The sequence below is a fragment of the Pleurodeles waltl genome, chromosome 4_2 (assembly GCF_031143425.1).
Source record: "Pleurodeles waltl isolate 20211129_DDA chromosome 4_2, aPleWal1.hap1.20221129, whole genome shotgun sequence".
Taxonomy (NCBI): domain Eukaryota; kingdom Metazoa; phylum Chordata; class Amphibia; order Caudata; family Salamandridae; genus Pleurodeles; species Pleurodeles waltl.
Window position 1 is genome coordinate 440,586,576 of NC_090443.1, and position 12,775 is coordinate 440,599,350.

Consider the following 12,775-nt stretch of genomic DNA (forward strand, 5'->3'; position numbering starts at 1 on the left):
AGGCTACAGGGACGTTATATTTAGGCTCACATTTCAAATGTACAAAGCCATAGAAATTCAGCAGTTATAGTTAGTTATTTCAAGTAACTTATAGCTTGTGCCTTAAAGTAACTATAACTTGCGCCCCCACCATGCACAGTTTCCTCATCAATAATTTTATTGCAAAAGTTGCAGTGATAACTTAAACGATGCCCTAGAAGATGTCATAGAAGATGTCATGACTGATCTAATTTATGGGGTAATTAGCAGTGCATGGTGGGACACAAGTTATAGTTAATTGAAATAACTCTATAGCTGGCGAATTGCTATGGTCCCTGTAACCTTTGTTTTCTAAAGTGAATTTCCATGTTTTTTAAAATTCTATTTCGTAACGTCCCTGTAACCTTTGTTTTTTTTTCAGTGAATTTAGATTTTTTTAACGATATGTATATGTCCCCGTATCAACCAATAGGTAGTAACCAAGCACTTGCGGACTCCAACTTCATTGCCAAAAGTTTATTTCCCATGGAAATCAGGAAATTCACAGCAAGGCAGACACGTTTCAGCTAACGGCCTTTCTCAATGCCTCACAATGCTGAGCTGCCATCATATTTTTAACTCTTTACCTCCCTCGTAGTTCATCAACATAACCAACTGACTGTTCCACTTAGAAGTGCATCCCCTTCCAAATTGTATGGATGCCATCTTAACATAGTAATTGCTGTAGTCTACCAGTTCACTTTACAATCCAAAATTTTTAATCAGCTACAATCCTTGCCAGCACAGAATTACGTATTATGACATAATCAAAAATAATAATCACATTTCCCCATATTTAAAAACAGAAAATCGACAAATTTAATTTATCTCATTAAAACACTGCAATGTGGAAACAAACTTAAGTCTTTGTCAATCATTAGTTTATGCAAATTCTACAGCATGTTTTTTTCTTGACTATCCTGCCCTGAATGGGCTAAATTCCTACGGTGCACGGACTCCACTCCTCGGGCTTGTTAGAGCCCTGGGGACCATCTCCTCCCTGGGACAAGTGAAAAATTGAGGCTGAAGGGGGTTGGTGGCGGGCGCAGACTGCCCTCCTGTGGCTCTTAAGAGCCCAGGGACACCCACCTCCCCAGGGCACGGCAGTGCATTTGAAAAAGACGCCCTATCCCCCTACCTTGAGTCATTAGTGACCCTGGGGACCGCCAGCCCCCAGGGCTGACTCCCTATGTCCTGAGGTGCCATCCCTAGGGTCATAGCAGTTTGCTTTCACTTGGCAGGAGCTTTGACAGTTCCTGCCAAGCAAGAGCGCATGGTAGCTCTGCACCCGCTGGGTGCCAAGCAAGAGCAAACAGTAACTCCTCTCTCAGCGAGCAGGAATTGGGAAAACAGCTCCTACTCACTGGGAGCAGAGTATTCATCTGTTTCTCTGTCCACTACCAAGCTGCCAGGAAAGTAGATGAAAGAATTGCTGCTGCTCGCAGGGAGGAACATTTTTTGCTGCTACCTGTGTGCAGGAGCAAAGCTGGCTCCCGCTGGCGGTGGGGAGCCAGGAAGGGGCATTGAGACTCCCCCACATGGTCCGAAGCAGAGAAATGTCGTTGGCTTCTCCACATGATTTGTTTTTGCAGATTTCTATATGAAGATGCTTGAGAACAATCACATTGCCAAACTTTCAGACACAAAATCATTGGAGACATTCTCTCTGGGTCATTTAAGCAGTTGTAGTGTTGAATATGCACTATACATTTTACCCAACAAGGTAGCACTTACTGATTAGCCAGTAGAAAATACTCTAGTTGGGTCGACATTTTGCACAAAACTGTGGCCTCTTCTAAGCAGGCCATGATCCATTCTGGCAGCGATGCTCATTTCACTGAAATTAAAACTCAACAGGAAACCCTTGCAAATATAAATAAAATAGGTGCCCCAGTTGAAGCTCTTCTTTCTTAAAGTACAAAATATCCTAACATCGTGCTCTTGCAGCTCTCGCACTACTTATCCCAGATATTATATTAGTAATGACATCTTGTATGACGATTCATAATATAACTGGAACATTTCAAATCAAATTAGTGCTGACAAAACTGTGCATGGTTGGGGGTGCGAGTTATAGTTACTTTGGAGCACAAGTTATAGTTACGTGGAATAACTATAACAGATGAATTTCTATGGTTTTGTGTGTATAAATTCAGAACCTAACTATGACGTCCATGTAACTTTTTTTTTTGGGTGAAAATAAATGTGTGTATGCACGTGTATGTGTCTGTATTTATGTATGTGTTTGTGTGTGCATATATATATATATGTATATATATATATATATATTGCTTTTTCACTGAAACACGGTTAAAGTGACGTTATATTTAGTGAAAATGTCACGTTAAACATACTATCTCAACCTTACAAATCCACTGAAATTTGTGCCCTAATGTAACTGTAACTCGCGCCCCGCCATGCACCTGTATTAATTAACAATTATGGCATTTTAGATGTGATTAGTGATGCTATAAATGTAACCAACGAATATGCCATGAGTGATTTAATATGTATGAATAAAATATGCAAGTACTGATCTGAGTTGAACCGCTGTAAAGTGTAACTCACGGATAGATCCATTTTGACCCTGTGCTCTTGAATTGTTTTGTCTCATCTATAGCCTTGTTACCTATAAATTGTACTTTATATTCATTTTACTGAGAAGTACATCTTACAGTTGATAAATCTATTATTTACTTGCTATTATTTGCATGTACTAAAATTTGCAGATTTTACAGCTTTTTCGCAAAGTATTGTACAACTGTCTGTAATTGCACGCAAGCCACTGACAGGAAACATTGACTCCTCACTTTCCCATTTCGGTTGCCTCCCTCTCGTAGGAAAAAGCATTTAAAACTTTCTGGAGAGTTAGAAAAAGGTCTCAAAGGACAAATAGTTTCGGAATATTTTGCAGAATGGCTTTTACCTCAGGTTCAAGACCCCTCCACAGGCAATACTTCGAAAACAGTCGTTTTATCACCATCTGGATAGGCTACAACAGTAGGCCAGCATCCTACCATCTAAATGTGTTCCAGGTCAAATCAGGCCGGATCACAGACCCAGTTTGGTGAGGTAGTGATACCAAGTGGATAGTGGGTCTCTTTCTATACTTTTGTTTTGATGCAGCTCAGGAACATTTTTTTACATTCTTCTCTCCATTCATTCCTTCAAAAACATCTTGAATCAATAGAAGCTTTTCAGTTCAAACCGTTAAGAAATCGAACATATGCCATGCTGGAATAAAAATAATTTCAAGCATCTACTGTTCCCAGAGAGTTGTTAAACTTTGCTCTTCTCATACTGTCTTTCAACTGTTAGGTAAAAAGGTTTAGATCTGCTTGTGCTGTTTCATCATTTATTACATTTTTCTCAAGCATTTGGTGCTTCTGTGCATCACTACCACCACGCCACTTTTAGATCACACTTCTAAGCCTCACACACCTTACCAACATTTCCCACAACATACAACCTATTCAGCCATAAACTCCAAATGCTTGCTCAAGAAACCAATGCAAATTACAGCCCTTTACGACCTCATCAGGGATGTGAAACTCTGTACAAAATATACAATACATGGTTTGTGGTTTGTCAATTTGAGGTTTGGGTGTATTTTCTTATGTATTGTATGAACCCAATAGTGTCTTAAGGAACAGAGTCCCACCTTAGCTACAAAGATTAGCATTTAGGTAGATGACCCCTGCTCCTTTTGTAAACCTCTGGCTTCTCAGCATGCTTCACACCATTACCAGCTATAACAACCTGCATCTGCCAGGGTTTGGGCCAGCATGTCAACCAAGCTGGTTCCATATGCACCTCGTTCAGATGCATCCATTACATGAGTGAAATGTTAGACATCTCAAAGGCAAGAGTATTTCATTCTGTGGAGAGACTTGTAGTTATCCCTCCAAAGCGTCACTCCTTTGAAAACAATTCGGCTATCAGCAAGCCAGGTCTGGTCATTTTAGCGGTCTCCCGTCTCAGGATGGACAAATTGTAAACAGCTCAAGCCAGAAACCTGTAAATAACAGCAGTTCATCTTTCTGGTGATCTGCCTCAGCAAAAACATTCAAGAGAACCTTAAAAGGGTTCTAAATGTCATAGTGCTAGGAGAAAGCATTTGAAAATTGTTTTTTTTTCTGCAAATGAAGCTGTTCACAGCTGCAACCAACAACAAATGCCCAGTCTTAGCCTACAGTTTTAGCTATTTAGCTACAAAGGGACATGCCCTTTAAAGTGATTGGGATAGGTGTCCTATACATCTTTGCTCCGATACCCTTGGCACTGTCGTGGATCAGGAAATTAACCATTTCTGAAGCCAGAATGATTCCAGTACCTTTGGGTTGGACTCAGGAGTGATGATAATTCGACCTTTTACATTTATTGGAGCACCCTCACGAGTGCAGTGTAGACCCGTTCTCCTGTGGGGTTTCAGGATCCCGGATTCTGTACTTCCAACCTTCTGTCCCCGATTTTAACAGCTTGACTCCTGGCCTCCTCCAATGTGGATATGTACATCTTCTACAAGATTCTGAGGACATTTAGGGCCTGATTTAGATCTCGAATGATGGAATACTCAGTCAAAAACGTGATGGATATCCTGTCCCCATATTACACTCCCCCAGGATATAATGGGATCGTAATATGGCAGACAGGATATCCATCATGTTTGTGACGGATTATTCCTCTCCGCCAAGATCTAAATCAGCCCCTTAGACTGAAGCGAGCACCCCTCTTCCAGAACTTCCTACCCTATCCTTTAAAGTTCGCACATGGTGCATATAGAGAATATAGGTCTTACACTGTGCCATGTTGAATCTATATTAATGTACCATTGCTACTTGTTTAAATTGTGGCTTCAATTATCAGGTACATCTTGCACCTGTTGTTTGCAGAAAATGTTCTTCACAAACTTCTCTTTTCTGGGTTCCAGTCATCTGAGACTTTCTAATTAGGATTAGAAAGGTATTCTTACCAATCAATAATTCTTTCCCTCTCTGGGAGTTTAATGGGTACCCACTTTAAAACTTCTTTACACAGTCTTACTCAACATTTAACTTTGAAGAAAGTTTTCATTGTAACTATTCCTTCGGCATTTGGGTATCAGTGAATTTCAGGTTTGTACCTTCATGAACCTTAAACGTTTTTCAAATGTGTAGAGCAGTAATGAAGTCACATCCTAGTGCTGTGGCCAAAGTAGTTTTGAATTGTCGTATTAATTAGACAGTTACCTTAGGTACATTCTTTCACAATCTGCCCTCTGCAGGAAGGTCTCTTCACACTCGTGATATCTAAAGATTGTTGACGTATTGTTCTTGTGACCCAAAGCTAACAAGTCCTTATCTAATAAATATATGGGTAAGGCTACTTCTACAGATCTAAATAGCATTTGATTTGCAGACATTATAATGCGGCCAATTGGAATTCGGTGTTCACCTTCACAAGACACTACTTTATTGAGTCTGTCTGTGGGACACGGCTACTCAAAGTATGGCCCTCCTGATCTTTACATGCTGCCCTCTGGTGAACAGCATCAGTACGTTTGTGTTCACAATACTGAACACTAACATTGAGAAAGCTAAATTAAACAGATAAACTTGTATTATCATGTTAACTGAAGAAAAAAAAAAAAAGGAAAGAATGGGTCCTGCACCTGTTATCTTAAGGCACACCGTAATTTTTAAAGACATCATGCAACAAATAAGTAAACATATAATTGATAGCCTATTCCTTAAAATGCAGAATTGTTCCATCTTAGTCATATTGCATCAGTGCATTGAGAGGCATTAGAAGTGATAGTTTTCAAGCATGAACTTAGAAACATGTATGTCTCCTCCTCCCTGACAATAATGCCATTAGTGAACAAAGAGGCATATCACTTGTCATGTTCACTTTGTAGGTGGCCTAGCAGGTTGTTGTTCTACATGGAACAACATTATAGTTTATTAAATCAGACGCAAAAGAAGATTGTGTGCAGTGCACAACCCGAGCTCATGCAGTGCACAACCCGAGCTAATTTATTTCAAGCTTTTATTTCAGATGTGATGATGAATAAAAAGGAGATCAGGTGAGATAAAACCGTTGCCTAGGATCACACAGTTTGTTCAGATTGGAAAGATAGGATTGAATAAGTAAAATTACAATGCACTCCTGTGTTGTCCAAAGTTAATAAGCTGCTGTGCAAAGTTATTTGTGTACGGGAGGGTATCATCTCCTGATCCTTGGTGTGAATGAGCAGCGCTGTCCCAAACAGGAAAAATGCCCGCTCTCCGCATTCCAAAATTCCTCCATAGATGAATGTAATCCATCATTAACAATTGTTTTAAACCTGTTTACTCATGAATCCATAAATCAAACGTATTCCTTCTGGCCACAAAATAAAACGTGTGTTCTGAACAGGTGAGTTAATTTAGTCTTTGTTGTCTGTTTCATTTGTGGTAACTTCCCAATGCATTTCGGGCCCCTCTGGCCCTTCATCAGGGGAAAATAATTCTTTAAAAAAAAAAACATAAAAGTACTGGTTTTAGCCATCACCACCATAAAGAAAGGATCAAGGTTGATATTGCCAAACAAGGTCAATCACGTTCCGATGATAATAGAATAGACATGAATGTGGTAAAACTTAGAAACTCCAAACCATAGAACACGGTCTCATTCACAAACATAGTTGTAAAAACAATCCTGTCATAAACCATATCTTGAAAATTACATTAAACATGCATTGAAATCATGAGAAGCACGAGAAGAATGTACACAAATGAAGGAATTCACCCTTATGGTAAATGGACCCGGAGTCTGTTCTAATGTTTGAAATCGGCACAACATGCTTATCCCCTTCACGGAGTAGTATTTGAAACATTATACTACCTATTTGGGACAATCCCCCACTGCCTTCCTGGATAGTCGGAAGAGTGGTTGTTAAAACAAAACAAAAACAAAAAAAGGTATTGGCATCATTTCATAGATTCCAAGTACTCCCCCTTCATTCGGAAAATTACTACCAAATTAAAGCCATAATTGGTAATCAAGGCCAATCATGATACTGATAGTGATTACAGGTGTGTTGATTGTCATAATAATGTGACTTAGAATTCGACAAAGTGATTAACACTCTTCATTGTTTCCGTTGCCAAACCCTTCAAAAAACTCTTAGTGTAAGAACACAAACCCCTATGGGGAAAACTCTGGCTAACATTGCCTCATGCTGTCCGATAGTAAATTAACGTTTAAACTTCTTGAAAGAACCGTGTCTCTCTCTCCAAGTTTGCTGAAAAATATATATCCATAAGACTGTAAACGTAGAAACAGGAAAAATATAGAACCAGGACAAGCCTGCATGGGTAATTTTAACTGCGTTCTAAACAAGGGCCATATTGTTGTGGTTGTGTGTGCCTCGGGCTCTGCGTATGAAACCTAATCTCAAAGAAGTATGCTGTGCTGGGGAAATGGGAAAAAGGAAAGAAAGGAGAAGGGGAATGTGTCCTTCGTTCCCTTGATGATGATTTGAAAAAAAAGACCAAACATAGTCGGTGAACTCCATGAAACACTCACAGTTCAATGTTCAAAAAAGGCCTATAATGCTAACCAGGGTTAAAAAGCTAGGATTGATCCATAGTTTTCTGGTTTCATTTTGTGCAAGTCAGATACTAGAGAGGTATCACTTTTCGTCTCTCTTTTTACATCAAAAAGTAGTGTTTTTTCCTGAATTCTTGCTACAAGACGGTAGAGCGTGGTGGTAGACAGAAGCCACTTGAAGGATCAGCTTGGTTTCGGCCTCAGGACACAAGAGAACCTTGAGCTGATGGCAGGCATCTGGCTTGAGCTTGACTCAGGCCTTCAGTGGTTTGCCCACATCTATCACACAGTATGGTAGTGGCAGTGAAGGACTCCTTGTTTTAAGATTTCTTTCTTTCTTACTTTCTTTCTACATCACTTTTAGTGAGTGAACAATGTGACTGCCAAACGCAGTGAACTGCTCACCTTGTTGAGGTGTCTTTGTGAAAGATTTTATTATAGCACTAGCTATTTTAACTGATCCTATTTGTAAGCACTCCTAATGTTTACAGATAAGAGACTAAAGGCATAAAGAGATTAACACACCTAAGATTCTATTTAATACCAATTGTGTAATCAAGTTTCTTCCCTTGTACACTTGGCTCGCTAAAGGTAGTTGAGGATGCCTACTCCAGGTAGAGGGATAGCAAGTCAGGTACAGCATAAAACAGTGTTGTTAAATATATGACTCTCCCAGTAACTTAGGACTTAATTTAGCATCCAGTATTGAATAAAACCCTTTAACCAACTCCACGCCACACATGTACATGCTTTGCTTACCTTATTCCCACCTTACACCCCTGACCCCACCCTGCTAAGGTCCATTTGGCCCTCAGTCACACCACTGACCATATTTTTTGTCCCATGGGAAAATATTTGTGAGTCCCTATGCCCTGTCATTTATGCCATGGAGGAACAGTTTAGTTAATAAACCTATTTGGGGAGACACTGTTTCCCTGCTTTAATGTAATAGGAAACCCGTCTTCCACACACTTGGTCAGGTAGAGGTACAAGGTAAAAAGCACACTCATAGCAGGATAAAATGTATCTGAAAAACTTTGAGCTGACCCAATAGCAACAGACTGAGCATAATGAATAGTGAATCACTAGGCTTCCTTAAAGCAGTTTTCCGGACCTTCGAGACTGTAGTTTCTGTCTACAGTGTTGCTGGTTTCCCTCACTGTTTTTTAAAAGATTTGTGGAAGGGAGTTTTACTGCCACTATTGTAAAGATAGCCGGTGATTCTATTTGGATTTGGTTTAAGAAAAATAAATGAAGAATAGGCCAATATAGCCTATTGGTGAGCTCCTAAAAGTTATCTTTTATTAAACAATAGGCTTTTCTGAGGAATTTTGAATATCGGTATGTATTTTTAAAAGTGTTTTGAGATCCTACGTGCGTAAGGGTCTATTCACTGTTAATGACTTTAATGATGAATCTAAACTTAGCTCAGGTATTCAGAAATCTGTGATCAATCAAATCTTAAATGAAGATGAAGTTCCGGGTGCCTTCCTATCTATTGTCTGCCCCAATAATAGGGTATTTACCATGTTTTTAGCCTGATGCACCCTACTAATATTAATTGAATTTGGCCTTCAATGGTCCTTTTACAGCTAGATATAGCATTTTTAGACACATCTAAGTTAGCATGCTTTGCTATATGCCTTATTGTAAACAACCACTGTGGAGTATGTGTAACAGTGTTAATTCCTTCGGTCAAATGTAAATAACTAGCAGCATCTTAAATATGTTTGGTTTCTGTAGTACAGTTCACATGCTTTCAGTTGGAGTACCAAAGTTTATCCATTTAACTTTTATAAGCCGAACAGAGGCTGGAGGGAAAAAGATCAAATTTGTGATATTCCATGCTTCAGGGACCACATAGATTTGCGACATCTTCTATAGGCAATCACAAATTTCCTTTGAGTTGATTTCTTACAAATATGTATCCTGGCTTCTTTCCATGTTGAATAATGCAGACGTGTGGTTCACATTGACTCGTCATAGGTTTTCTGCATTGAAACCATCACCTGCCCTGTTGGATATCATTTTATAGAGGTTCTTCTGACCTAATCTGTAAAATGCAGACAACTGTTTAAAAACAGACATCCACTGCACTATACTAGCTTCTTATGATATAACCCTCAATTATTTGATAAATGACGGTGCATTCTGTATTCTGTGGATGTTTTAGTGTAATATTCTCTTATTGTTCCCTCCTTCAGAATACAGCCAATTTGGATCAGTTTGAGAGAATCAAAACGTTAGGAACAGGTTCATTTGGTCGGGTGATGCTGGTGAAACACAAGGAAAGCGGACATCACTATGCCATGAAGATTCTAGACAAACAGAAGGTGAGGCATTGGCAGTAACTGTATTGGCTGTACACTCTTTATTACACGACTCAAGTATGCATTGACATAAAAAGCCTGCTTAGAGATTAATTTGTTGGCTTGATATTTTGAAGAATGGGAAGCTTGTAGGTATGCCGAGCTTATGTTCTGTTGTTTTGTATGTTCAGTCCATTTCAAGCTTGTTATTAAAAATATAAATCCTCTTTTATAATGTATAAGATTTTCAAATGTAATGCATTTATCTCAGACATGATTTAACAATCCATTGTAGTCCCTATCATTGCTTGGTGGCATTGCTGTATTTTTCAGTAAATTTCCATTAGTAACCTAGGATTGAAGAAGATGATGAAATTTAACTTCCCTTCTGTTAACTTGAATAATTAATCTCCAAAGGAGGTGGCCATGAGCCTTTTGTTGTGGGTACTGTTGGCAATAAATAGACTGGTCTTCATCCCCTAATCTTGTCATTGCTATTGGAGAGAAACAACTGAAAAATATTGCCGCGTTGGCCACATCCCTTGAACAGCCTATTCATAGTAGCATTTCGTTGCTGGTGAGATTCCTGCTGCTGACAATGCACTTCACGTCACAGAGCAATGATTTTGTAAAAATGTAAAATAAAATTAGTAAAAATGTAAAATAAAAGTAGTTTTTTTACCTACTGTCTTTTCTGAAGCTGGCTCTGTTAGAGGTTCATCCTCAACCTCTGTAATCTGGTGTACGAACCGTTCACATTCATTGTAATACCTTTGTCATGTTAGGTGGTGAACTGCTGCAAGCACCAGAAGGATTTTATTTTTTTACAATATACATACAATAAAATACATAAATACAATAAATACAATAGAAGAGCTTTGGTCACTGTAACGTGCAGCATGCTAGTGTCACGCTGACAAGAGTGAAAGCAGTCGACATCATAAGGTGCAAACTACTATCACTTTCATCAGTGCTCTGGGGTGTAACTGCTCCTGGTGCACCTTTCAATGGGGGAGAGATACAGCTGGAAAGAAGGCAATGCCGCTAGTGGAACTTTAAAGAATCACTGTCTCTTGAAGATAGATCTGCAAAACCAGGATCCCCAAGCACGGATCCACCTACTAAACACCCAGGAGGTAGGTGCAAACCTAATCGAAGCACAGAGTACACTGTTCCAAAAGAATAAATCTAGATAGGACGCCGAATAACGGTAAAGTGATAGGAGAGCCCTCATGTGTCAATGAAGATGCTAAGCATCATCATTGGGCTTACTCCACGTCAGACCGGCACTGCAATATCTGACTACAGATAAACATAATAGCAAACATGTTTGAATTTTTTCTGTCGTCCAGCCGTTAGACCTACCCGGGGACGCGTGCCTGGGTAGGTCTAACGGCTGGACGACAGAAAAAATTCAAACATGTTTGCTATTATGCTTCTATACAGTGCATTCTCCGTGTGTCAGAGGGCTACGCGTCCCTAAGATGCCTAATTTCAACTTGGGATGGGCGACCTATTGAGTGTCTGACTTTGACGACTTACCTACGCACAGTAAGTGACTTTTTAGCACACACTGTACCCTCTTCTGTAGGAGAAGTGACGAATCTTGGTCCTGATGAAGCGCATGAGCGCGAAACATGTCGACCCCTCAGTGTTAGGTTAGAGTATTTCTCTTCCTTCCCCCCATATAGGAGTGACGGTGGTCATTAGTTCCTCCGCATAACTCCTCCACTGGTTTTAATCTTGGCCTGACAGCCGCTTTGAATTATTAAATTTAGTCTTTGGATGTACAGAGCCAATTTTATCCCACATTGCACTCTCCTTTCTTCTTTTTTTGTCAGCACGTACTGCAGATACCAACGGATCTGCGCTACCAATTTTCGGTATAGAGTCACCACCATTCGAGTGGTGACCCGTCAGATATTGCAGTGCCGGTCTGACGTGGAGTAAGCCCAATGATGATGCTTAGCGTCTTCACTGACGCGTGAGGGCTCTCCTATCACTTTACCGTTATTCGGCGTCCTATCTAGATTTATTCTTTTGGAACAGTGTACTCTGTGCTTCGATTAGTTTTATGTTCAGGGAGAACGTACACTGGACCAGTAATCTCCCAGTCCCTCTTTTTGTTTGATGGTAGGTGCAAATCCCCAGCTCCTCCTGTCCAGGGCTTGGGCAAGTGCTCCCATCTCAAGGAAAAGTCTTTCTACACCTTTGTGATGGGTGAGTGAGTGGTTTACCCTCAGTGGTCACCCGCCCCATCAGGGGACAGAAACTCCACTGGAAACAGGCCAAAAAAGGCCAGTGGTTAGAGCGGCCCTCCATGGCATTTGAGCCAGGCCCTCACCCCAAAACAGCAGGGAGCAAATTAGGTTGGTTTATTACCCCTCTGCTCCCCTCGGTGAAGGAGAGGCAGAAACCCAACTATACTTTAGGAAGGAAACCAAAAAAAGGCAGCGAGGGCAGCCCACCCTGCCATCGCTCTGCACCCCACCCCAAAATTGCCCCAAAAGTCTTAACAGTCAACACTAGCGAAAATAATGAAAAGATGGATCAGCCCAACCTGGCATCAACTAGTGCTGCCCCAAACCCAAAAAGGCCATGAAAGGCTATTAGCCTTCTGTTAGCGCCCGACGCCGCCGCTCCCTCCTGTCCATCTCCCACTCCCTCTGGGGTCATATTGAGGAGGGGTTACTAGAAAGAAACTGTCTTTCTGCCCACAACATGGGCTTGGTGCATTCTTACCTCCATGGCATACATGAGTAAATTTTGATTCTTGTTGGTGTGGTTTTGACAAATGGGTCACGACAGAGGTGGTAATTCCTCTCACTTGCCACAGTGAATGGCTACACTAATCGTGTTCTGAGTCAGCTGGCAAC

The 12,775-nt window shown here is 40.4% G+C and overlaps 1 protein-coding gene across 4 annotated transcripts in view; it reads left to right on the plus strand.

Annotated features, from left to right (window-relative positions):
* Window positions 1–12,775, plus strand: part of LOC138292875 (cAMP-dependent protein kinase catalytic subunit alpha) — a 731,647-nt gene that overhangs the window by 370,102 nt on the left and 348,770 nt on the right. For all 4 annotated transcript variants that reach the window (XM_069231720.1, XM_069231721.1, XM_069231719.1 and 1 more), the window contains one exon: window positions 9,795–9,923. In XM_069231720.1, the coding sequence (XP_069087821.1) occupies window positions 9,795–9,923 (129 nt within the window). The remainder of the gene's footprint in view (window positions 1–9,794; window positions 9,924–12,775) is intronic.